Source organism: Mustela erminea, chromosome 12 (assembly GCF_009829155.1).
Source record: "Mustela erminea isolate mMusErm1 chromosome 12, mMusErm1.Pri, whole genome shotgun sequence".
Taxonomy (NCBI): Eukaryota; Metazoa; Chordata; class Mammalia; order Carnivora; family Mustelidae; genus Mustela; species Mustela erminea.
The window spans coordinates 37258540-37285056 of record NC_045625.1 but is presented as its reverse complement, the minus strand read 5'-3'; the positions used below and the strand labels follow the sequence as shown (position 1 = coordinate 37285056).

Here is a 26517-nt window from a genome sequence, read left to right as displayed (position 1 = left end):
TAATCCAATGTGCACAGGCATCAATTTTTTAAAACCAATACTATATTAATGGGCCTTTAGATTTTCTAGTATCTTCCTAAGAAAAACAATGCTATAATGAATGTATTTTTATGTAAGACATTTGCTCAAGTGCAAGTATACCTGTGGGATCAACAACTAGAATAGGGTTAGGGTTCAAAGAACAACTCTATTTTAAATTTTGACAAACACTTCAAAATTATTTCAATAGATACAACACACACTTTTTAATATGCTGATACCAACAAATTTTATCCTTCCTAATTTGAATGATGGAAAATGACATAAAAGATGCAAATTAAATGATACAAATTCAATGAGGCATCATTTCATATACTCCAGTATTCTTTGCCTATGAACTCTGACAATAATACTCCTTTTCCCTTTTTTTTTTTTTAACCTGTTTAGTCTCCTTTTAGTTACTCTTTTTAATGAAGGAAGTTAGCCCTCTGTCTATGATTTTCAAATCATATAGAAGTTGGCAATTTTTTCCAGTGAAGAGCCAGGTAGTAAATATTTTAGGCTTTGAAGGCCATCTGTTAGCACCTACTCAACTCTCCCTTTGTAGACTGAAAGTAGTTATAAGACAATACATAATGAATGGTCATGGCTATGTTCCAATAAAATGGTATTTACAAAAACAGGGGACAAACTTAGTTGAAGGTCTGCCAACCCATGACTTAGTATATTTCCATCTTAGATGAATCTACTTTTGGACTTTATTTTAGAGGCATGTGTAAGAAAGACAGGATTTCTAAAGAATATAGAAATAGCATGTACAAATCTAAAAACACCTATCACTCACTGCAGTGGGTTTGTGGGAAAAGGTTTAACAAAGGATTATAGCTTGCTAAACTGGCTCTTGGCCAGTATCTGTGAACACAGAATTTTAATATATTCTAGGCAAAGGCTGCCAAGCACTCTTATCAGGTAAACGTGACTCTCTGTGCCTTTAATGTCTGTACAATGTGGTTTATCATGAACACCTGCTTTCCTACTGGGAATGTGAAATTTTGGTATGTACTAGTCAGAGGGTACTTATGTATAACCAGCTCCCCAATAAAAAACTTAGAGTACTCAGGCTCTAATGAATTTTCTTGGTAGACATGATTCCAAACCTGGGAGTAGTCTCAGATACTTCCTTAACAACAAACTGTTTCTTTCAGAGAGAAATGTGATCCCATGTCTTTTAAGAAGCCCTAAACGTAAACATGACTAGGAAGCCAACCCTATGGTTAATAACCCTCCGCTATTCCTTAATACAGTGTGGTATGTGTATGCTGGTGGGAAATGGGGGGTGTCTTAATGTCACAAAATCTGTGACAGTACAGTTTAGAAAATATTCAACTTATATACGGACCCTTTATATTATAAACCACTGACAATAAGGCTGGCACAAACCAGGATAGATACATATAAATATTAGAATGAGAAAGCAACCCAGAGGGAGTGATTTAAAATTCCACATCCCAATTCTGTCCCCACCATATTTTAGTCGAGCTCAGAAAATTCTGTCCAGGCATTTACTCAAACTGTTATTTCCTTATATTTGTATGACTTTATCACGCTTTTGCACATCTCTTCAAGATATGTACTACTATCACTACTGATAACAACAAATAAATGCAGGTATTTATACAACACAAAGCTATCTGATTTAATTAGCAAACACAGGGACACCTGGGTGGCTCAGTCGTTAAGCAACTGCTTTCGGCTCAGGTCATGATCCCAGGGTTCTGGGATCGAGGCCTGCATCGGGTTCCCTGCTCAGCGGGAAGCCTGCTTCTCCCTCTCCCACTCCCCCCTGCTTGTGTTCCCTCTCTCGCTGTGTCTCTGTCAGATAAATAAAATTTTTAAGAAATTCATAAATGCCACAGAAATTCTACTAAAAAGAAACATCTCTGCACAACTTCCACATTAGTGTTCCTTAGTCAACACACTCTGCTAATGTTTAGTATGTTCCACTACGGGCAAACCACCAGAGAAAACGTATACTTACCAAAATGACTAAGAACTGAGGACTGGGAAGTTGAGGGCTTGAGGTCCCAAGAAGAAGTGGTTGTGGGTGGACTTGTACTATTCTGCTGTGAACTTGGGGTAGTGGTAAACTGGCCCAAACTTGGAGCTTTCAACTGGTCCAAAATCTGGGAGCTGGTGATGTTTGCCATTTTGGAAGGTGCAAGCTCTCCAAATCCTGAACCAAGGACGGATGACTTTAAAAGGAAAAAAAAAAGCAAAAAATACTCAGCAAACTGTACTCCAGACTTTAAGTACATCAAGTATTTTAACAAGAATATTAAAAAACGGGCGCCTGGGTGGCTCAGTGGGTTAAGCCGCTGCCTTCGGCTCAGGTCATGATCTCAGGGTCCTGGGATCGAGTCCCGCATCGGGCTCTCTGCTCAGCAGGGAGCCTGCTTCCTTCTCTCTCTCTCTCTCTGCCTGCCTCTCAGTGTACTTGTAATTTCTCTCTGTCAAATAAATAAATAAAATCTTTAAAAAAAAAAAAAAAAAAAAAAAAAGAATATTAAAAAACTATAACCTAGAACATTTGAATCAGTAAGATTCCCCTGAGTAAATACTACATGAAAATATTACTACAAAATCTGATTACAGAACAAAATCTGATTAAATCCAACAATCCGTCTAGATTCTGATAAAGATATTAAAGGGAAGGGGAATATTTTATCTGGATTTTAAGACACTGCTTTGTTTTGGGCGCCTGTGGGTGGCTCAGTTGATTAGGTCACTGCCTTCGGCTCAGGTCATGATCCCAGGGTCCTGTGGTTTAGCCCCGTGTCAGGGAGCCTGCTTCTCCCTCTCCTTCTCCCTTTGCTCCTCCAACCCCCATTCGTGTTCTCCCTCTTTCTCCTGCAAATAAATTGTCCTCCCCACCAAGATTTTATTTATTTAGAGAAAAAGAGCATAAGTAGGGGGAGCAGCAGCCAGAGGGAGAGGGAGAACCAGGCTCCCTTGATGCGGGCCTCATCCCAGGACTCCAGGATCATGACCTGAACAGAAGGCAGCCACTTAACCAACTGAGTCACCCAGGAGCCCCATCAAATAAATGAGATCTTAAAAAACAAAAAGACATTGCGTTCTTTTTAAAAGTCATGCCACAGGGGCGCCTGGGTGGCTCAGTGGGTTAAGCCTCTGCCTTCGGCTCAGGTCATGATCTCAGTGTCCTGGGATCGAGCCCCACATGGGGCTCTCTGCTTGGCAGGGAGCCTGCTTCCCCCTCTCTCTGCCTGACTCTCTGCCTACTTGTGATCTCTCTCTCCCTCTCTCAAATGAATAAACAAAATCTTTAAAAATAATAAATAAATAAATGTGATGCCACAAATTCACAAAATGGTATCGTTTTTTACACTAAAGATAAATACCATGACTTAAATGACAAAGACAAGCTTCAGAAACAAAAGTACAGTATTTTCTTAATGTATGCAACAACAGTAATCATACTTATTAAGTTTGATCACGGAATGGCTCAGCCATGTCATCCAGCAAAATTAAATGCAGGCTAGAGCACTTACTTAAAAAGTTAATATTCTAGGGGGCACCTGGGTGGCTCAGTGGGTTAAGCCGCTGCCTTCGGCTCAGGTCATGATCTCGGGGTCCCGGGATCGAGTCCCACATCGGGCTCTCTGCTCAGCAAGGAGCCTGCTTCCTCCTCTCTCTCTGCCTGCCTCTCTGCCTACTTGTGATCTCTCTCTGTCAAATAAATAAGTAAAATCTTTAAAAAAAAAAAAAAAAAAGTTAATATTCTAAAACCAGACAGTGAATTACACATGAGATATCTGTGTATTGGGCCAATACCCTGGACATCACTGCATTTCTTTCAAGTTGTTTTGATGACAAAGAACACCAAATATGCTCCTTAACTAAGTATCCAAAAGAAAATGTTACACCTCTTCTATCTATCCTATCAGGTCAGATACCAAGAGCCAATGAGAATGATATATGTAAAAAAATGAAACTGGACCACTTTCTAAAACAAAACACAAAAATAAACTAGAAACAGATTAAAGACCTAAATTTGAAACCTGAAACCATAAAAATCCTAGAAGAGAACATAGGCAGTAATTTCATTCACATCGGCTGCAGCAACATTTTTCTAGATATGTCTCCTAAGGCCAGGAAACAAAAGCAAAAATAAACTATTGGGACTATACCAAAATAAGAAAAGAAAAAAACAAACAAAAAAAATCACAAGGAGAATGAAAGCCTACGACTCGTGAACACAATGGCAGATCAACTGCATTTCTACATATCAAGATCCTTCAGTTTCTAAAAAGGTATTGGGCGCCTGGGTGGCTCAGTGGGTTGGGCCGCTGCCTTCGGCTCGGGTCATGATCTCAGGTCCTGGGATCGAGTCCCACATCGGGCTCTCTGCTCTGCAGGGAGCCTGCTTCCTCCTCTCTCTCTGCCTGCCTCTCTGCCTACTTGTGATCTCTCTCTCTGTCAAATAAATAAATAAAATCTTTAAAAAAAAAAAAATAAATAAATAAAAAATAAAAAGGTATTTATCAAAAACTAACTTTTTAAGGGCCCCCGGGTGGCTCAGTCAGTTAAGCATCTGCCTTTGGCTCAGGTCATGATCCCACAGTCCCAGGATTGAGTTCCACATGGGGCTTCCCACTCAGTGGGGAGTATACTTCTTCCTCTGCCCCTCCCCCCTCATGCTTGCTCTCTCTCAAATAAATAAAATCTAAAGAATAATTTAAAAAAATAAACTTTTTGAAACATTTAAAAGGTCAAAACCAGGAATGACTTGCATTCTCTGAAGAGATCAGATACAGAAAGTTGAAATTATTATTTCTGTTAACACTATCCAAAGGCATGGAGTATCCCAGTTGTTTTAAGGAAATTCAAGTTCTCCAATCTGAGCAAAACATTAGGTTATAAGCAGTTTTGCACATAAATAACAGAATCTGCTAACATTATTTATCACTACTCCAGAGGCCTTCCTCATGCTGTCCAAAACACAGGTCTTATGTTGCTATGAATCCACCACAACCCAGTTCAAGCCCCCTTGTTCAGTAAAGGCTTCCAGGATGATGCTTCTATTCTTCTGATCTCTTTCCTCCATCAACTATTATCAAATGCAGTTTCTGTGTGTTTTGCAACACAATGAAATCACTGAATCAAGGACTAACGCTTAGCTTCACGTTAACACTTAGCACAGAATTCTCAATTTCACCTGTATTTTAATCAATGGGGGCTTTAACAATGTGTATACTGATACACAAATATGTGTGCACTCACATATACACAAACATACACAAGTGCCCAACTTGCAATCCCAAGACTCTGACTTATTTGGTCTATGTGGACTCTGGCATTATATTATTATTACTATTACTACTTTTGTTATTTACTCAAGTTCCCCATTGATTATAAAAGTACAGTAGGTTGAGCACCTCTGTTGTAATATGCTAAACAATACCTGTTCCAGTTTCTCAAGGTGCTGTTCATTATGAAAGGCAACACACCAGAAGGCACTTTTAAAAACAAAAAACACTACTTGTGTTCTACCTAGGAGTGTCCTGGCTGAGATTCCAGCAGGTCAGCCTAGATATTATGTCAGCATACCAGTAGCAGATGGAAAGGCAAAAAGAAGAAAGGACAGGAATGGTTCAATCAAAACTTGTAGGCACTGGGGCCCCTGGCTGGCTCAGTTGGTGCAATGTGTGGCTCTTGATCTCAGGGTTACAAGTTCGAGCCCCACACTGGGTGTAGAGATTACTTAAAAAAATTAAATAAGGGGAGCCTGGGTGGCTCAGTGGGTTAAAGCCTCTGCCTTCGGCTCAGGTCATGATCCCAGGGTCCTGGGATCAAGTCCCGCATCTGGCTCTCTGCTCCGCAGGGAGCCTGCTTCCTCCTCTCTCTCTCTCTGCCTGTCTCTCTGCCTACCTGTGATCTCTGTCAAATAAATAAATAAAATCTTAAAAAAAAATTAAATTAAAAAAACAAAAAACAAAACTTGAGGGTATTATTAGACCCTCTCAAAACAGAGACAGCATCATGCCCTGGGCTGTCCTACTTCAAGCACTGACACCCTCTCATACATAATCATCAGTGACACTAAAAATGCCAAGTCCCAAGCCAGTTATACATGACATGACATGTCTGCAGAGTAGAAGACAGCAATGAAAAGTTTACATATTTCATTCTCTATTTTATTAGGGTTCAGCAAATGATTTTTGAGTCAAGTAAGGGGACAAGATGTCATATTCGTACAAAATTTTGTTTCTCAACCACAGATTTCAGGTAAAACATAGCAAATGAACCAAAATAATTCCCACTAGTGAAAGCTGTGGATCTGTATTCCAAACCCCCCCACCCCCCCACTGCCATATGAGAGCTGCCTAAAGTTAGGGCCTTCAGTTCACCATTCTGCAGCCACATTCTTTGATATTCTATGCTCTAAGATTTTACTCCCATCAGCCTATCTTCATATCCTTCTCTACCAGTTCCTGGAGTCCTGACAGGAGTTAAATTTTCATGGGAAGTTAAAGCCAGATATGCAAGCAGCAGATATCCCTGTTTTAATGAAAACATATCCATATCATAAGGTCCTCCACTAGAGTGGCATGTTAAGAAAAAGTACACTAATTTTACAAAAAAACAAAACAAAAATGCAAAAAATATAAGCACCTAGAAATGTTTTAGCATGATTTTAGCAAGCCAATTCTGACAAACATCTGCATTTAACTAAATTGGAAAACAAATGAATTTTCATGTCATAAGTACAGACAGACTTTCAAACCAAATCCAAGAAAAAAAATTACTAGTAAGAAGGATGCCTGAGTGATTACGACTCAAGATTTCAACTAATTATAAAAAAGGATTGGGGGGGACCTAGGTAGCACAGTCATTAAACATCTGCCTCCAGCTCAGGTCATGATCCCAGAGTCCTGGGATCAAGACTCGTGTTGGGATCCCTGCTCAGCAGGAAGCCTGCTTCTCCCTCTCCCACTACCCCCTGCTTGTGTTCCTGCTCTTGCGGTCTCGCTCTCTGTCAAATAAATAAATAAAATCTTTACCCCGCCCTCCAAAAAGAAAAAGTATTTTCAATCTTTGTCCAGAAAACTCAGAGTAGCTCAATTCCACATGGCAACATCAGATATGTGCTTGGTAATTCTCACATCATTGTTTTCTGGACTGATATCTACTGCAGATATATTTTTATTTATAAAATAATTATAAGGCAAGTGTCATTCTAGAATACATTTGCTTATGGGTACATTTCTTCAAATCCCATACTAAAATAAAAGTGAGTTACCAGACTCTGAGGAGAATAGGAGTTGACAGCAGTGGAGCTGCCAGTCCCTGGTGCCATCTGATTGTTGTGCTGAGAATTTGTGAAGACAAGGGCTTGACCAAAGCCCTGCTGTTGGGAAGTTTCAAAGGAGTTGACTTCTGAGGCTTGACTGGGAGGAACAGGCTTCTGGAGCAAGGCTACCAGATCAATGCTAAGCAGACAAAAGCAAATGAGGAACGAGTCAAAAGAAAATCTTATCAATAATGAATTTGAGAAGTGAATCAATATAGAGTAAATTCATGTTAAAAATATTTAAGTGAGGAAAACCTTTGGAAACGGGAGTTTAAAGGAGCCAAAAGGATAGCATAAATTAAAAAAGCATACAAAGCCACAGAGACTAAAGCAGGACTTGGCAGAGAAATGAAAAGGTACATCAAGACAGCTCCACAGAAACAGCACAGTAACAACTGATTTGAAAACTTGGAGCAAATGAGTAAGTAAACAATTTTATGAAGTTTGGCTCATTTTCTGTAAAATATTTTGCCCCATTCATAACTCAGTACCAATGTTTCTTAAACTTGCCTCAAGGAGAGTGAATCCCTGTCTGTGGGGAATGAGAACCACAGTCATGGTAGACAATTCAAGTAGTTTCCCATTTATCATAAATACCCCCCTGTGAGTTCTACATTCTAAGCTATAATATAATTTAAGTTTATAAAACTCCAATAATTTTCTCACTTAAAAATTCAGGAAGTGGCGCCTGGGTGGCTCAGTCTGCTAAGCATCTGCCTACGTTTCAAGTGGGATCAAGCCCACATCAAGCCTGCCACTCCCCCCACTTGTGCACCCACTCTCTGTCAAATGAATTTCAAAAATCTTAAAAGAAAAAATACTCAGGAAAAAATGTGCAAAATATAAAAAATGCACAAATGCCCTGTTAGCTACAACTCTTGTAAATGTCCCCAGAAGAGAGAATCATGGCCTGAAAACCTAAAAGCATGAGTAAGAAATAATCTTCTAGACCTATACTACCTGACATGTAAGTGAGCTACTAACTATTCTCCACAGAACCTGTAAGGTGCTCAGGATTAACTCACATAGTAATTTACTCCATTAAACCCTTTCAAAGGCCAGTTTCCAGTCAGTTGTGTTTGTTTTTGTTGTTGTTGTTTTGTTTTGTTTTAATGCCCTCTCATTCCCAATCGTGACCTCTGGTCCCATCTTTTCCCTCCTGTTTCACTGAGTAGGGAGGAGGAGGCTTTTTTTTTTTTTAAGTGAAAATGACCCTATGAAACTGAGTAACGAATACAGTAAGGAAGTTCTATCCACTTAACAAGAAATTCCTAGCAATTCACAAAACCTTTGTTCATTTTATTTCCCTATAATGAAGTCTTACAACCATCTCATTTAACACGAAATTAAGTGTGTCAGATTCAAAATTTCCTTCAATTTTCTGAGGTCACATAAAGGCTTTCATCCTCCTAGATCATTGTATTTTGAAACCATAATCAAAGGTTTTTTGAGTTATTGTAGATGAGATGGGTAGATGAGAATTAGATATATAAAATATGTCCAAGGGGCGCCTGGGTGGCTCAGTGGGTTAAAGCCTCTGCCTTCGGCCCAGGTCATGATCCCAGGGTCCTGGGATTGAGCCCCGAGTTGGGCTCTCTGCTCAGCAGGGAGCCTGCTTCTCTCCCTCTCTGCCTGCCTCTCTGCCAACTTGTGGTCTCTGTCAAATGAATAAATAAAATCTTTTAAAAAAAAATTCATTTCTGCACATTCTAATGTTTCTATTTTTCTGAAAACTCCTTTTTCTGTAATCTAGGAGACTAGATTATAACTCGTAGAGCCCATATAAAATGAGAAGTTTGTATTAGACTCAAAAGATCTAAATAAATGGTATTTATACATAGAAACCAAAGGATATTTTGTATCAGGTTCATCTGTCAAAATACAATATATTGTATTATACTAAGTGAAAAAAGTCAATCAGAGAAAGACAATTATTATATGATCTCACTGATATGAGGAATTTGAGAAACAAGACAGAGGATCACAGGGGAAGGGAGGGAAAAATGAAAAAAGATGAAACCAGCGAGGGAGACTCTTAATCTCAGGAAACAAACTGAGGGTTGCTGGGGGTGGGGGGGCACGGGTGGTGGGAGGAATGGGGTGGCTTGGTGAGGGATATTGGGGAGGGTATGTGCTATATGGTGAGCGCTGTGAATTGAGTAAGACTGATGAATCACAGACCTGTACCCCTGAAACATTAATACATTATATGTTAATTTTTTTAAAAACCATATATTTACAAAAATAAAAAAGAACCATTAAATAAATTTAATATTATCAAATAAGCTTACAGTCAGTGGAGCATGCAACTATCAATCTTAGGGTTTTGAGTTTGAGCCCCATGTTGGGTAGAAATTACTTAAAAAAATAAAAAAGTCTTTGAAAATAATTTAAGTTAAGGGGGCGCCTGGGTGGCTCAGTGTGTTAAGCTGCTGCCTTCGGCTCAGGTCATGATCTCAGGGTCCTGGAATCGAGTCCCACATCCGGCTCTCAACTCAGCAGGGAGCCTGCTTCCCTCTCCCTCTCTCTGCCAAATAAATAAATAAAACCTTAAAAAAAAATTTAAGTTAAATAAAACAGGCTTAACATAATCTCTATCACAAATGATGACAAGTCACAAACATCGCTATTTTAATTCATCAGATAATACAATAAATTAGAAAATGATAGAGGCTCTGTCAGCTCACAAGGAAGGTTAGGGATAAAACAAAATCTTAGAAGGAATAAGTTAAAAACTTAGAGATTCCAGGAAAGAGAAAAAAGAGACCTAATAAGACCCAAAACAAATTTCCGGAGCAAGAAATTTAAATTATGCTTTGAATAACAGACAAAAGGTGACAAAAATTGTTTACCTTTGCCCAGGTGTGACGTGATTCTCCGCTGGAACAGCTGAGGCCGTGAAGACCTTTGTTTCAGAAAGCTGTTTGGAAAGTAATAAAAAAAAAAAAAAGACTTTACTTTTATTTTATAGAACATGAAACTAAAAATGTATCAAATTTCTGACAATTTTCCGTCAATGGTACTCTTATTACACTTCACCCAAAAAGTAGTCTAAGAGAAAGAAAATACATTAAGTGATGATGACAAGTAATATTGTTCAGGTGAAGGTAATTTTAGATTGGCAAACCCATAAAAAGGATTTCACATCAGGGAAAGAATGAAGTCAAGTCAGAGCAGGGTTCTATTTGACATTACACAAAATGAGAAAACAAAATGACATTATACAAAACGACATACACAAAAAAAACCACCACAAATGCCCAACGTTTGGAAGGGCAAAAAAACCCTGACATTTTCTTTCCCCCAAAAGAGACGGTTTTAGTATTTTTGTTATTAGTAAATCTGTATTTCTTTTTTTTATTAAGTCATAGGTGTCCATTTTTATATAGAAACAACTCTGTTGACGTTATACCACATTCAATAATCTGCTAATGCTCAAACCGAATAACTTAAGTTTTGTCATATGAATATGTCCATGAAATCATCACAAAATCAAGACAATGAACATAGTACCCCAAAAGTTTGCTCCTGTCCCTATGTAAGCAATCCCTCCTACTATTTACCTTAGCAACCACCAATGTGTTTTCTGTCACCAGAGATGAGTGTTTTAATTTCTAGAATTTTAAGTGGAATTTTAAAATATGCAGGTTATTTTTTGGTCTGGCTTTCTTTAGTGAATACAATTATTTTAAATTTATACATATTGTCTAAATGCCCTTTTAAGTATTAAGGACCCCAGAATAAAATTTTTTGTAACTTCAACTCACATTATTGAAAGGTAGGCTCTTCTCACATTTTCAAAGTGTGAGCTTTCAAAGGCTGAAAAATGATGACCTAATGAGATTATGTGAGAAACTGCAGAAAATCTTTCAAAGACTGCTGTAATACTTATCAACTCTAACAGTCTCAGAACTCTGAAACACTGTATAATAATCAGGTTGCCTCACATATTAATATTCTGGCAGGGGCAGAGTAGACAGTAGGTGTCCGTTTTCTATAAAAATCAAATAAAAGGGGCACCTGGGTGGCTCAGTCGGTTAACTGGCTGCCTTTGATTCAGGTCATGATCCCAGGGTCCCAGGATTGAGCCCCACGTCAGGCTCCCTGCTCAGGAAGAGCCTGTTTCTCCCTCTCCCTTTGCCTGCCTCTCTGCCTACTTGTGTTCTGTCAAATAAATAAACAAAATCTTAAACATAAATAAATAAATAAATAAAAATAAAAAGTGCTGAATAGGAGTTACACTGCACCTGTTCCAAGGTGGTATCTTAAAGAGCCCCCAAGGAATTCATTTTTGCCTTAACTCTATTTAATACATAAGATTCTATAAGACACAGAGAAAAGCAATAAAGGAGTAACTATGAAAAGCAAAGCCACAAAAATAGTAAACAGTTCAAAGCAAATGAGAGAACCACATTAACCACTGACATCCTATTTAACCTTGGTAGAATACAAAAAATTAGTTTCCTCCTTCTCTATTTTCTAAAAAAAGGAGAGGGGCAACTACTGGCTCAGCCAGTAAAGCATATGATTCTTGATTCAAGCCTCACGTGGGTGCAGAAGCTACTTAAAAATAAAATCTTTTTTAAAAAGTATGTAAAAAGTAAGCAATCTCAGATTTCAAGAGACACAAGCTGTATTTTAGAATTTGTGAAAAGAAAAAAAATCAAAAGAAAATACATAAAAATTATTTAAAGTGGCTGCAACCTGGCTGGCTCAGTTAGTAGAGCATGCAACTCTTTGATCTTGGGTTTGCAGGTTTAAGCACTATGCTAAATGCAGAAATTACTTAAAGGGAAAAAATGGAGTAGGGAAGGAAGGGTTAATAGGTATTGTTGTTTTGGGTTATTCTTAGAGATTTACTTATTTATTCAAAAGAGAGAAAGTGAGTGTGGCAGGGAGGGAGAATCTCAAGTAGACACCTGCTGAATGTGGAGCCCAACATGGAACCTGACCTCACCACCCCGAGATCATGACCTGAGCTGAAAACAAGAGTTGGACCCTTAATTCAGACTGAGCCTCCAGGTACTCCAACAGTTATTGTTCTAAGTTCTTTTTTTTTTTTTTTAAAGATTTTATTTATTTATTTGACAAGAGAGAAATCACAAGTAGACTGAGAGGCAGGCAGAGAGAGAGAGAGGGAAGCAGGCTCCCTGCTGAGCAGAGAGCCCGATGTGGGACTCAATCCCAGGACCCTGAGATCATGACGTGAGCCGAAGGCAGCGGCTTAACCCACTGAGCCACCCAGGCGCCCCTAATTGTTCTAAATTCTACATGGAATTTTCTATTTTTGCCTTAGATTACTCATGTTTCAATCACCATTATTTTATATCAGGAAAGTTTTAAATTTTTGGATACTTTGAGAAAAGATATCCAAATTTCCTATGCTAATTCTTATCATTAATTACAAATTATACTGTGACATAATATGGACTCTCCAGAATATTAATCTCTATGTGCGTACGTTTGAACTGCTTGTTAACAACGTTCACTGGAAGACCTCATCTAACCCACAGAACAACTAATCGAAAGTCAGACAGGATAACTGTTATGATATTCATTACACTGGGTGGAAAAGAGAAGGCTCAATAAGGAAAGATGCATCACTCAAAGTCAACAGGTCAGCTCAGTCAGAATTTGAATACAGGCCTTTTTTTCCCCCCTAAGTTTTTATTTATTTATTTTTTAAATATTTTATTTATTTATTTGACAAAGAGAGATCGCAAGTAGGCAGAGAGGCAGGCAGAGAGAGAAGGAAGCAAGCTCCCCGCTGAGCAGAGAGCCCGATGCGGGGCTCGATCCCAGGACCCTGGGATCACAACCTGAGCCGAAGGCAGAGGCTTTAACCCACTGAGCCACCCAGGCACCCCTATTTTTATTTATTTGAAAGGGAGAGAGAGGAGAGCACAGGGGAGGGGGGAGGGAAAGGTAGACTCCCGCTGAGCAGGAAGCCCAATGAGCTGTTCATTACTAGGATGCTAGGATCTTGACATGAGTCAAAGGCAGCCACTTAACCAACTCAGCACCCAGGCACCCCATGGCCTTTTGCATTCTGATCCTCTGCTCATCTTTTAACCTGCCTGCTGACCCAGACAGGAGCCAAAAAGATCTAAAGCTTCTAGCACTGAAAATATTTCTTCCTCCCAAACAAACACTTGGCAAAAATTCTAGTAACAAAGACACTGAAAAGTTGAACAGCTCTGTTTCAAGTAAGATGAAGTTCCCACAGCTGCTCACTCTATCTTCCTTCGTCACTGGTACCCATCCCTCCACTGATTCAAGTAAGCATCTACCTAGTCCATCATCCTCCTATTACCAGTACTACAGAGCCTGATGACATCATACCCCAAAGATTTATGGTTAATATATGGCAGAAGTGAATACATACCTTAAATCTCAAGCAAATGAGCACCTCTATTGTCTCGCTTCCTCATACTCAACCCAGTCTGCTAACAAACCAGATGCAATACTGGTTTGCAGCAGAAAAGGGGTGGCATACTATAGGTCATTTCTTTAAGAATGTACTTGTAGGGGTGCCCGGGTGTCTCAGTCTATTAAGCATTGACTTTGGCTCAGGTCATAAATTCACAGTCCTGGGAGTTTGCCTGTATCTCTCCCTCTGTCCCTCTCCGTTTGTGCTGTCTCTCTCTCACTCAAATAAAATCTTTAAAGTATATATATTCTTATAAAATAATAAATAAAAATATACCTGTTAAAACGGTAGGGGAGGGCAGGAAATTTTTCTCAGGAAAAGAATTTTCAAAGTCGGGGTCATTTTATGATATTAAAGGTCAATATTGGGGGCACCTGGCTGGCTTTGTCAGTAGAGCATGCAACTCTTGGGTCTTGGGTTCGTGAGTTTGAGCCTCATACTGGATGCAGAAATTACTTAAAAATGAATAAATTTAAAATCCATTATTTAAATAAATAAAGGTCAACACTTATAATCTCTTTATTCTCACCCACACAATGTTTGCTCTCTATGATGTACATATACCTGTTCTGGAGCTTGAGAGTCAAACAGAAAATTGGTACAAAACATAAAATATAGGGCTACTTGTTCAGTTATATTTTCTTAAGTTAAATTCTTTTTTAACCAAATAATATCTTATGCTGGGACCAGAGTTACAGATCAACACTACCAGAACTAAAGTAGTACACTAAAAAATGTCTATGGAATAAACAAATATAACAAGAATCTAGTTTTAAGAAGAAGGGGTTGGGACCTAGAACCAGAATCACTTATTCAGGTTAATTTCAGCTGTGACCCAAACACCATCTCCATTAAGAAAAACACTATAAAAAATAAAAGGTCAGGGCAACACCATCAGTTGATTATCAGAACAAAGAAGGGATGCCTGGGTGGCTCAGGTGGCTAAGCATCAGACTTTGGCTCAGGTCATGATCTCAGGTCCTGGGATCAAGTCCCACATCTGGCTCCGTGTTCAGCAGGAACCTTGCTTCTCCCTCTCCCTCTGTGCCTCACCCTGCTTGAGCACTTTCTCTCACTCTCAGATAAATAAAATCATAAAAAAATTAAAAAAATTTTTTTTAATTTAAAACTTTTTAAAAAGAACAAACAAAACAGAAAATAAGTGAAAAAATGATTTCAATCCGTTTTACTACTGGTCATTTTTAAGTGGGTGCTTTAGATTTTTTTTTTTTTTTTTAATTTGACAGAGACACAGCAAGAGAGGGAACACAAATAGGGGGATTGCCAGGGGAGAAGCATGCCTCCCATGGAGCAGGGCACCTGATATGGGGCTTAAACCCAGGACCCTGAGATCATGAGCTAAGCCAAAGTCAGCAGCTTAACAGCAGAGCCACCAGGCACTCCAAAGTGGATGCTTTAAAACCAAGTTTCTTAAAAATCTCAAAACCCCAACTTCCTTCTGAGAAGCATTTGCTAAAAAAAACATGATCATCACAGACATCCAAAAAGGAACCATGAACAACTATAGGTCTCCAGCTTTCTTCAAGGAATGTATACCCCTATCAAAAACCAAAAGGAAGACAAATCTAATCTGATGCTAAATACTTACATCTTCAGTCCAGTCGTCTGTTGTCCACTCTTCCACAGAATTCTTCCAGGTTCCTGTTGACAATAATCACAGTTTACATCACAAAGCCAAATACTATCTTACTCCAAATAATTCTTGGTTGTATACTGCACAAGATGTGTCATGTATCTCATGAATTTAGTTTACAATCCAAGAAATATGAAGCTATTCTCAATAAAATGTCATGTTGTCAAATACCAACTTAGCTAGCTACTATGCACATAAACTCAAATCAATTTCTCAAACTTATTTTGCATCAGTGTAGATCATATTCAAGCAATTCTGCCATGAGTAAGAAAGTATGAACACAGCACAAGTACAATGAGATCCTTATGATATATAAAATTTAAAACAGAACAAAGTTAATTATGAAGCTGGTCTGCCTTGGACCCTAATTTCATGTTGATTACTGAATTCATAGACACCTCCTTTTTGTAAGGTATTTGTTCCATTCTATGATTTCCTAACAGTCAGTCCTGCTGACATGAAGTACAGTGCTATAACTCCTGACTGGGTACAGACGATCTGCTCAAACAACTGTTACAAAACAAACAGCTACCAAATTATTAAGCGTTTTAAAAAGAAAGCACTTGTGGGGGCATCTGGGTGGCTCAGTCAGTTAAGTGTCTGCCTTCGGCTTGGGTCATGATCCCAGATGGAGTTCTGGGATCAAGCCTGAAGTCAGGCTCCCTCTTCAGCGAGAGTCTGCTTCTCCCTCCCTCTCTGTCCCTTCCTCTGCTCTGCTCTCTCTCTCTCTCTCTCACTCACTCTCAAATTAATAAAAACCCTTTTTTTTTTTTAAATTTTTTAAAGATAAAAAAAAAAAGCATTTGTGTCCAGAAATACTGACTTCAGTATTCAGAGATCCTATATGAGTACAGGTCCATTATTTTTAACTACACATGCAAATACACACCCAGAGAAAAAGAAAAAAATTTAAGATTTTATTTATTTATTTGTCAGAGAGAGAGCGAGCGAGCCAGAGTGCACAAGCAGGCAGAGGCAGAGAGACAAGCAGTCTCCCCGCTGAGCAAGGAGACTGATGTGGGACTTGATCCTAGGACCCTGGGATCATGACCTGAGCTGAAGGCAGCAGCTTAACCAACTGAGCCACCCAGGCGTCCCGAGAAAATGGTTTTTATTTTTATTTTTTTTAATTTATCTATTTGAGAGAGAGACAGTGAGAAAGAGAATGAGTGAGGAGAAAGTCAGAGGGAGAAGCAGACTCCCCATGGAGCTGGGAGCCCGATGCGGGACTCGATCCCGGGACTCCGGGATCATGACCTGAGCCGAAGGCAGTCGTCCAACCAACTGAGCCACCCAGGCGTCCCGAGAAAATGGTTTTTAAAAGAAAATATACTAAGATATCAACTATAACTACAACCAGGAAGACTTTGGATGTTTTCATTCCTTCCAAGCGGAAGAAATGAGCTGAGCATCTGACCTATAATGAGGTCTGTGTGTGGAGAGGACAAAGGGAAGAGAAGAAAGGAAACACTCTTGAGAAAAAAAGGCAGGTAACCAGAGCTAATCTCCTTGGAATGAAGTCAATAACCTAATAACCAAATGCCTCATAAATAGATGGTTATTACCTAGGAAAAGAGTCCTTCTCATTGGAATGCTTCTGATTGGATGTCCCTAGTTTAGGACTGGTTATGGCAAACACAGAATTGATGAATGTATGCAGTATGGCTCCCTATAAAATATCACCTAAGATATGCTTCTACCTGGAAGATTTTTCAAACCTGAAAATATTCACTGTTGTGAGAAACCTACACACCTCACTGACAGACTTCATCTATTATTTTGGATCATAGAGCATATATACTATAAGAAGGAAGAATGTGGATACAGGTACTCATTGTTCTTCTGTGCCTCTCAACTGCATGTATCCTCGAAATATCTGTAAAGATTCAGAGAGAAAGATCTGAACTGACAATCTGATCCTTTGCACTAGTTCATTTATCATACCTTTTAATGATTTCCATAATTTCTCCATAAATAACGTGAAACAAATATGAATTTACATCATCTAACAACATCTTGCTGCATTAAAATATTTTTCTAAACTAGAAAAAAGTTATAGTTTAAGTGAAAAAACAAAAGGTGCAATTAGTCCCCGTCTGAAATCAGTACTGAAATCTTGTTCTCTAAGACCTCTGCACAGGCTTCGTAGAGATCTCCCTGTACACAAAACTAAATAAATCTAAGGCAAGCCATCTACCTATTCTCCATTCTTATATTCCTTCTACAATGTGCCTTTCTTCTGGGTACTAATAATACATAATCTCCAATTTTTTAATACATCAAGACTTCTCTAAGTAAATGTATAGTTTTAAAAGGACACAATTAATTTAAAGGATGACCACTACACAGTGTTCTTGATGCCACCTTCATCCAACCTACTATATGATCATGCTGTCAAATTCATCATAGGAGACAGTATTCTAAAGATTAATAAATTTAATGAAAAGCTGAGGCTCAATCTGAGCAGTTCTAGGAACATCCTAAGCAAGAAACAGAAAACAGGGGCACCTAGCTATCTCAGTCAGTAGATGATGGGACTCTAGATCTTGGGGTTGTAAGTTCAAGCCCCACCCTGGATATAGAGATTACTTACAAATAAAATCTTAGGGGCACCTGGGTGGTTCATTTGGTTAATTGGCTGCCTTCAACTCAGGTCATGGCCCCAGAGTCCTGGGATCAAGCCCCACATCAGGCTCCTTGCTCATCAGGGAGCCTGCTTCTCCCCTGCCTGCCATTCCTTGTGCTTGCTCTCTCTCTTTTTCTCTCACTCACTCTGTCAAATAAAACAATAAAATCTTAAAAATAAATAAATAAAAATAAAATCTTGGGGGAAAAAAATCTTGAAAGTTGGAAAATAGCCAGAAAGATACGTATAAAGAAGGGATACTCCAAAGGAGAAAAATAATGATGAAGAATTAAAAAGCCCTCTACAGGGGCGCCTGGGTGGCTCAGTGGGTTAAGCCGCTGCCTTCGGCTCAGGTCATGATCCCAGGGTCCTAGGATCGAGCCCCGCATCGGGCTCTCTGCTCAGCCGGGAGCCTGCTTCCTCCTCTCTCTCTGCCTGCCTCTCTGCCTGCTTGTGATCTCTCTCTGTTAAATAAATAAATAAAATCTTAAAAAAATAAAAAAATAAAAAGCCCTCTACATAAAATATTAAAGTATCCTAAAGTTTACAATGTATTTTTTCAAAAAAATTTTAAGTTGTGGTAAAATACTCATAAAATTTACTATTGTGATCATTTTTATATGTACTCAGTAGTATTACGTTAAAGCACACTTTCATATACATGATGTAGAGAGACTGGCCTAACACTTAAGAGAGGGGTATTTTGAAAACAATTAAAACACAAATTCAGACATAGAGAATACAGTCAGAACCTAAGTACATTTAATAAATGGCAGAAAACCACGTATGTAGTCACAAGCAGAAGCACAACATGGTAAAGTGCTTATGTCAGGCAACACAGGGCATAGCCCCTTATCAGAATCAGGGCCAAATGCTGCAGTACCCACTCTAAATACGATACATAGTATAAAAATTATGAGAACATTACATATAGATGAATTTAAGTTCTAGCCCTAATCCTAATGTAAAATATTAGAATTTTACACTGAAACTTTGGTCTCCATTATAGAACTATAAACCTATACCTCAAACTACAGGAAAACATCAGGAACATTATTTATTTTCAGCTTTTAACAATAAATTTGAGGTGCATGCATTAGGTTCAACCCAACTATCAAAAGCACATATAAGGAAGCGACATAGGAAAAAGGAAAACAATGAGTCAAAGACCTACGGTGTCCTGATGGGCCAATCTGTAAAACACTTCTGTAATCAAAAGTTGATATTTAATCAAGCAGTCGTAAAAATAGTTTTTACAATTATTCACGTGATGAAATTTTCTTAGCTAGCCTTGATTAAAATGGAAGATATTATAAGCATTTTAGAAGATTTTTTTTTAAGTAAGCTCTGTGCCCAACATGCGGCTTAAAGCCGACCCCAAAATCAAAAGTCACAGGCCCTATGGACTAAGCCAGCTAGGCCCCTCCTTTTCAGAAGTTTCATAACTCAGGGAAATTTTTTAATTTAAACAACCATACCTTTGAGTCCATAAGGATTTTTGTTTGGCAGATCCTGAGCTACATTATGAACATCTGATGCCAGTTCTGCAAATGTACAAGGGAAGGTCTTAACATATTAAAAAAAGTATTCATCAAAAGAGAAACTGGTCAGCAACTTAGAGAAAGCCAAGTATCAAAGTTAAGTCCATACTGTGCATCAGAGAAGAAAACTTCCTGCAATCCATAAAGTTACAGGCCCTGTGACTCAAGTATAAATCCTATTAGCCAGATGGCCTTTGAACATTCAATTGCATCAACCACCCTTGTTCACCAAACTCCCTTCCCACTTGTCAAGAGCATTCCAACGTTTAGCAAGTTATACTTAGGATGTTTACATTTAATAAACTAGCATTCTGACTACCCTTCAGTCTATTTTGGTTAATGGACGTCTGCTCTAAGGAATGGATCTATTATCCTGTCAAAGTCAGGTTTCTGAGCCTATAATTATAGCTGAGGGCCAGACTTAGCACTCTCTTGTTTCCAACCAGACAATGCCACTCTATGATGCCCCTAGAGAAACAGCCAAGCTCTATCAAGAGAATCCTTTAACTGTATTCTGCATTAAACACATTTGCTTATTTTTTAGCAAGGAATCAGCTACCCTAAATGAGAATGAGGGGAAGGGAGGGGAAGAGATAGAGACAAGGCAAAAGGAAGAAGAACAGGAAGCAGAATGAGAAAAAAGAAAAGTTAACAGTTAATCAACTAATTCAACATTGTCTTAACACCTGATTTCAAAATCAGTAAAGGTTATGAATAAAGCTACTTTATATTCTGTGCAGGTTTTTGTGTGGCTATATTTTCATTCCTCTTCAATAAAAAACAAAGGTTGGGACTGGAAGACTATTGTGAATATATGCTTTCATACCAGGAATGTATGAGTTCCAGTTATTCTGCCACCTTCACTAACACCTGGTAGCGTCAGTTTCCTTCCATAGCCATTTATTGTTTTAGATTTTTTTTAAAGAGTATTTATTTGACAGAAAGAGGGAGAGAAAGAGAAAACAAGCAGGCAGAGCAACAGGCAGAGGAAGAGGGAGAAAGAGGCTCCCCGAACAGAAGGAAGCCCAATCCCAGGGCTCCATCCCAGGACCCTGAGATCCTGACCGGAGCTGAAGGTAGCCACTTAACCTAATGAGCTACCCAGGTGCCCCTAGATTTTTTTTTTTTTTTTAAAGTAACCTCTACAGCAAACATAAAGCATGAACCTGTAACTCCAAAATGTTTGCATGTTCTACTGATTAAGCCCGTCAGGCACACCTCTAAAGCCATTTTTATTAATGAAAAGTGGCCACCTATTATGTTTTAATTTGATTTCTCCTACAACCAATAACAATGAACACATTTTTATCTTCCTCTCTGAAGTATCTGTTCAAACTTTTTGCTCATTTTTAAAATAACTTTTTATTTTAAAATAACTACATTCACTAGAAGTTATCCATCAACCTAATGATTACATGCCCCATAATTAATAGCAAAACAACAATTAAAAAAAAAAATGGCACAGGGGCACCTGGATGGCTCTGTCGGTTAAGCATCTATCTGCCTTCAATTCAGGTCATGATCCCAGGGTCCTAGAGTCCCACGTCAGGATCCCTGCTCAGCGGGGAATCTGTTTCTCCCTCTGCCTACTGTTCCACCTGCTTGTACCCTCTCTATCAAATAAATTAAAACAAAACAAAACAAAAACTGGCATAGATACAAAGTGTGTGTATGATTCTAGGTCATCTTTTTATTTTGGTAAAATACACTTAAGGGGCGCCTGGGTGGCTCAGTGGGTTAAAGCCTCTGCCTTCCACTCAGGTCATGATCTCAGGGTCCTGGGATCCAGCCCGGCATCGGGCTCTCTGCTCTGCGGAGAGCCTGCTTCCCCACCCTAGCCCCCCCAACCCCCCGCCTCCCTGCCTACTTGTGATCTCTGTCAAATAAATAAAGAAAAATCTTAAAAAAAAAAAACTTGAGACATTCCCCCCCGCCAAAAAACCTTACCACATTAACCCATCTTAGTAGAACTCATTACCATTAAGTTTATTCACAATGTTATACAAACCAACACCACTATCCATTTCCACAACTTTTTCATTTTTTTTTCATTTTTAATTGCTCATTTATTTTATCGGGATGCTTGTTTTCTTATGAGTTAAGAATTCTTTTTATATTCTGTGTACAAATCCCTTTTCAAATGGGGGTTTGGAGGTGCCTGGCTGGCTCAGTCAGTAAAGCATGTGACTCTTGATCTCTGTGTTGCAGGTTCAGACCCCATGTTGGGTGGAAAGATTACTTAAAAAAAAATAATAATAAAATAAAATACAAAAAATGGGAGTTTTATATATTTCCTCCTAAACTATGCCTTGTCCTTTCATCTTATTTTCTTCTCAAGAACCAAGTTTTTCTTTCATAACTTGTGCTTCTTGTGTCCTATGTAAGAAATCTTGCCTAACCCAGGGTGACCTGAGATTTGCCCCTGTATTTTCTTCGGAAGTTGTCCCTTCCAGTTTCACATTTAGAACTATTACCTACTTGATGTTATTTTTTTGTGTGTAGGACAGTATAATACATACCACTAAACTGCCTTGAAACTATTGTCCTAAATCAATTAATTAGCCATCTATCTGTTGGTTTATTCTAGATATGCTATTACATAATTGATCAGCCTCAATGCTTTGCCAAATCCACAGATCATTGTAGCTTTGGATTAACTTTTTAAGGGGCACCTGGGTGGCTCAATGGGTTGAGCTTCCAACTCTTGGTTTCGGCTCAGGTCATCATTTGAGGGTCATAAGAGAGAGCCCATGTTGGGTTCCATGCTGCATAAGGAGCCTACTTAAGATTCTATCTCCCCACCCCCACCCCAAAAAAAGATTCTATCTCTTCCTCTGCTCCTCTTCTCCCCAGTCACATAAAGTAACTTTTGAAATCAAGGAGTATGATCTAAGCTTTGCTGTTCTTTTTCAAAATTCTTTGGGCTATACCAGTTCCTGTATTTTTCTATAAAAACTTTATTTTTGAGAACATTTTATTTGTTCGCCAGAGAAAGATAAAGAATAGAGCGTGTGTGTGCAAGAGCGTAAGCAGGGGGCAGTGGCAGACAGAGGGAGAAGCAGGCTCCACGCTAATCAAGGAGTCTGATGCAGGACTCCATCCCCAAATCCTGGGATCATGACCTTAGCTAAAGGCAAAGGCTTAACCAACTGAGCCACTCAGGGATCTCCTCTACAAAAACTTTAAAATTAAGTTGTCCATTTACACTACAAAAGTCTGCGAGGATTTTTTCAAAGACTTTATTTATTTGAGAGAGAGAGCACAAGCGGGAAAGGGGCAGAGAGAAACGGACTCCACACTGGGCAGAGAGCCTAATGTGGGGCTTAATCCCAGGACTCTGGGATCATGACCTGAACCGAAGGCAGATGCCTAACAGACTGAGCCAACCAGGTGCCCCTGCTAAGATTTTTATTAAATTCATACTGCACCCAAATACCACTTTGAGAAAAAATAACTTTTTAATGATATATTGAGTGATCCAGTTCATAAATACTGAGTATCTCTCTCCTTTCTAAGGTCTTGATATTTCTCATTAAGATGCGTAATTCTCAACATACAAATATTACACACACTTTGATTTAATAAAAGTATTTCATGGTTCTGTAATACTATAAACGGTACTTTTTTTCCTTTTTAATTCTCATTTGCAATTGTTCATTGCTAGCAAAGAAACACAGTCTTGATTTTAGGAGTGGTCACACAAGTACATGCATTTGTTCGACTTCACCTACTTGGGCCCTTTAAAAAGGAGAAATATTATTGCCTATGAAATATACCTCAACAAACCTGACATTTTAAAAAACTAACAAGAAAAATTTTCACAAGGTGCACTACCACGAATTAATACGACCAGAGCCAGTAAAAACCAAATTTCACAACAGTGAAAGTTGAAATATATAAAAATGGTATATCCTTCCATTTATTTCTTGAAACTTCTGATTATGTATCTTAAACATAAGATTTTACATTTTACATTTTCATAGTTATACCTATGAAAATGTAAAATGTAAATAAGTCTTATCATCCTGCTTATCATCAGACTTCTTCCTAAGCATTTAATGTTTTTTGAGGCTCATTATTTTTTCCATTTTCTCTTTGTTGATGGTTTATAGAGATATATGTATCTACTGAACTTCTACCTAGTACCTTTTAAAACTTCCTTATTTTGGGGTGCCTGGGTGACTCAGTCGTTTAGCATCTGCCTTCAGCTCAGGTCAAGATCTCAGGATCCTGGGATCGAGCCCCGCATCGGGTTCCCTGCTCAGCGGGAAGCCTGCTTCTCCCTCTCCCACTCCCACTGCTTGTGTTCCCTCTCTCGCTGTGTCTCTTGTCAAATAAATAAATAAAAGCTTAAAAAAAATTCCCTTATTTTAATATTTAACTAGATTTTTATATCACTGCCAGGAATGACAGGTTTTTCCTCTCTTTCCAACCCTTCTGACTTTTTTCATTCCTTACTACAATGACTACAACCTCTAGTATACTGGCATATGGAAACATTAAGAACAGGGGCACCTGGGTGGCTTGGCCATCATGATCCCAAGGTCCTGGATCGAGCCCTACATCAGGCTCCCTGCTTGGAGGGAAGCCTGCTTCTCCCTCTCCCACGCCCCCTGCCTATGTTCCTGCTCTTGCTCTCTCTGTCAAATAAATAAAACCTTTAAAAAAGAAAAAAAAAAAAAAAAAAGGAACAGTAGAGAAAAAATATTTAACACATCAGCATTAACCGTAACACTTGCTTTAAGTTTTGTGGATATCCCCTACCTGATTAAGGAAATTTCCTTGCATTCCAGATTTGCCAGTTTTTAAAAAAAATCAGAAAAAAGATGTCGGGTTTTGTCAAATGCTTTTCCTTATTGAAATGATAAGAATGTTTAGCTTTACTCAGTTGAAGCATGAACACAAGGCACCTGGGTAGCTCAGGGGGTTAAGCCTCTGCCTTCAGCTCAGGTCATGATCTCAGGGTACTGGAATCCAGTCCCACATCACGCTCTCTGCTCAATGGGGAGCCTGCTTCCCCCTCTCTCTGCCTGCCTCTCTGCCTACTTGGGATTACTCTCTGTCAAATAAATAAAATCTTTAAAAAAAAAAAAGTATGAATAAAACATTTTTTTGAGATATAATTCATACAGCATAAAATCCACTCGTTCAAGGTACACAATTGAGAAGCGTTTAGTATATTCACAAGCTGCACAACAATCATGACTATCTATTCCAGAATATTTTCATCACTCCCAAGAAGAAATCTTGAACCCATTAGTAGTCACTCCCCATTTTTCCCAAACATTCCCAACCCTATGCAACCAAAAGTCTACTTCTATTTATCTGCCTGATCTGCGTATTTCATACAAAAGAAATCACACAATATAAAGTATGTGGTCCTTTATGCCTGGCTTCTTTCACTCAGCATGTCTTTAAGATTCATCCACATTGCAGTATATATCAGCACTTCATTCCTTCTAATAGTAGAATGAACATTCCATTGTATGGATAATATACCACATTTTACTCATCCATTCACCCACTGAAGGACATTTGTTTCGACATTTTTGACTGCTATGAATTATACTTCTATAAACATCTGTACACAAGGTTTTTACATAAAGCTAGGTCTTCCATTCCCTTGAGTATATATCTAGGAGGTGACTGGTTTTTTAATGTTAAAGAAACTTGACTACCAAAAATACATTTAACATGCCATGAAGTTATTATCCATTTTTATCTTACTGAATGCTTTTCCAGTATTTTGGCTTAAATTTTTACATCTGTAAAAATCTGTGTTGAAGAGAAAGATTAACCTGCAATTTCAAATGTTAGCACAAGATTTATTGACATGAAGTATCTTACAATCTTTTAATATCTGATATTAATTATAATTGTAATTACTATTGTAATTATAATATATTTTATTTATATGCTACATGTTACAATTGTATCTACAATTATAATTAATATCAATATCCCTTTTATCACTCCTATAACCAATTAAGTATGCTTCTTCTCCTTCCGTTGATCAGTCTCAGAGTAAGCTCATCACTTTTACTAATCTTTTCAAATTACCATTTTTATAACTTTTGATGATCCTCTATAATATCTTTCATTTCTAGTTCACTGATTTTGTTTCTGTGGTGGTGGCACAGTCCTATTTTTTTACCATGACAGGTATTACATGGAAGTGTGCTTTTATATTATTTATTGAACTATACTTTTATATTTGTGGTTAAAATTAATGAATTGTCAAAACAGTTACCATGAAAAAAATCCCAGGAGCTCTATTAAATAAACATGCCAATAACCAAGTATTTAGCCATGAATTTCCAAAATGAAACTATCCAAAAACATCAGGCTACAGAAAATATCTGCAAAAGCAATTGATGCCCAAACTTACCTATCATCCACTACGTTATGTGGCCAAACTTCTAATGGTAATTTTCAGTAACAAGTCTTCCCCTAAGAACTTATATGTATCTCTGACACAATGAGATTTAAGTGTGATTTTGTACTGACTTACACAGACTAATTAAAGGCTCGGGATCTCTCAGAGTACAGAAGGAAAAAAAATCAAGTACTTTATGGTCAATGAGATTTTTAAGTGAGACTCTGGAGGTAAGAACCGGCTAATACTCTCAGAGGTAGGACAGCAGCCTGTTTTTTCATTCTCCTCCACGGGCACCACACCTTTGTATGTTAAAGACTCAAACATTAAGAACACATCTTTGACAACAGACACTTACCAGTTCCCTCATCTGCACCATTATGAGTAGCTTCCCAAACTACTGGCTTTGTAACGCACTCATCTACAGATGGAGAATCTGAATAGTCCGCAGGATTAAATGTCCTTGGGTTTGAAAAAAATAAAGAATTAAGGTAATCCAACAATTGCCTAAGTCACAAGGTCAACCATACATCATCTTC

General features: G+C 38.4%; 1 protein-coding gene and 1 non-coding gene across 9 annotated transcripts in view; both read right to left on the bottom strand.

The window, feature by feature from the left end:
- Positions 1-26517, bottom strand: part of UBAP2 (ubiquitin associated protein 2) — a 136865-nt gene that overhangs the window by 22081 nt on the left and 88267 nt on the right. For 6 of the 8 annotated variants that reach the window (XM_032308535.1, XM_032308539.1, XM_032308537.1 and 3 more), the window contains 6 exons: positions 26337-26440; positions 19540-19605; positions 15391-15443; positions 10204-10271; positions 7301-7490; positions 2018-2231 (listed from right to left, as the gene is read on the bottom strand). In XM_032308535.1, the coding sequence (XP_032164426.1) occupies positions 2018-2231; positions 7301-7490; positions 10204-10271; positions 15391-15443; positions 19540-19605; positions 26337-26440 (695 nt within the window). Of the gene's footprint in view, positions 1-2017; positions 2232-7300; positions 7491-10203; positions 10272-15390; positions 15444-19539; positions 19606-26336; positions 26441-26517 lie in introns of those variants that run through there. The other 2 variants (XM_032308536.1, XM_032308542.1) reach the window with 2 other exon arrangements.
- LOC116571263 lies at positions 7098-7180 on the bottom strand. The gene has a single exon (XR_004277821.1). It is a non-coding gene; the product is annotated as a small nucleolar RNA SNORD121A (small nucleolar RNA).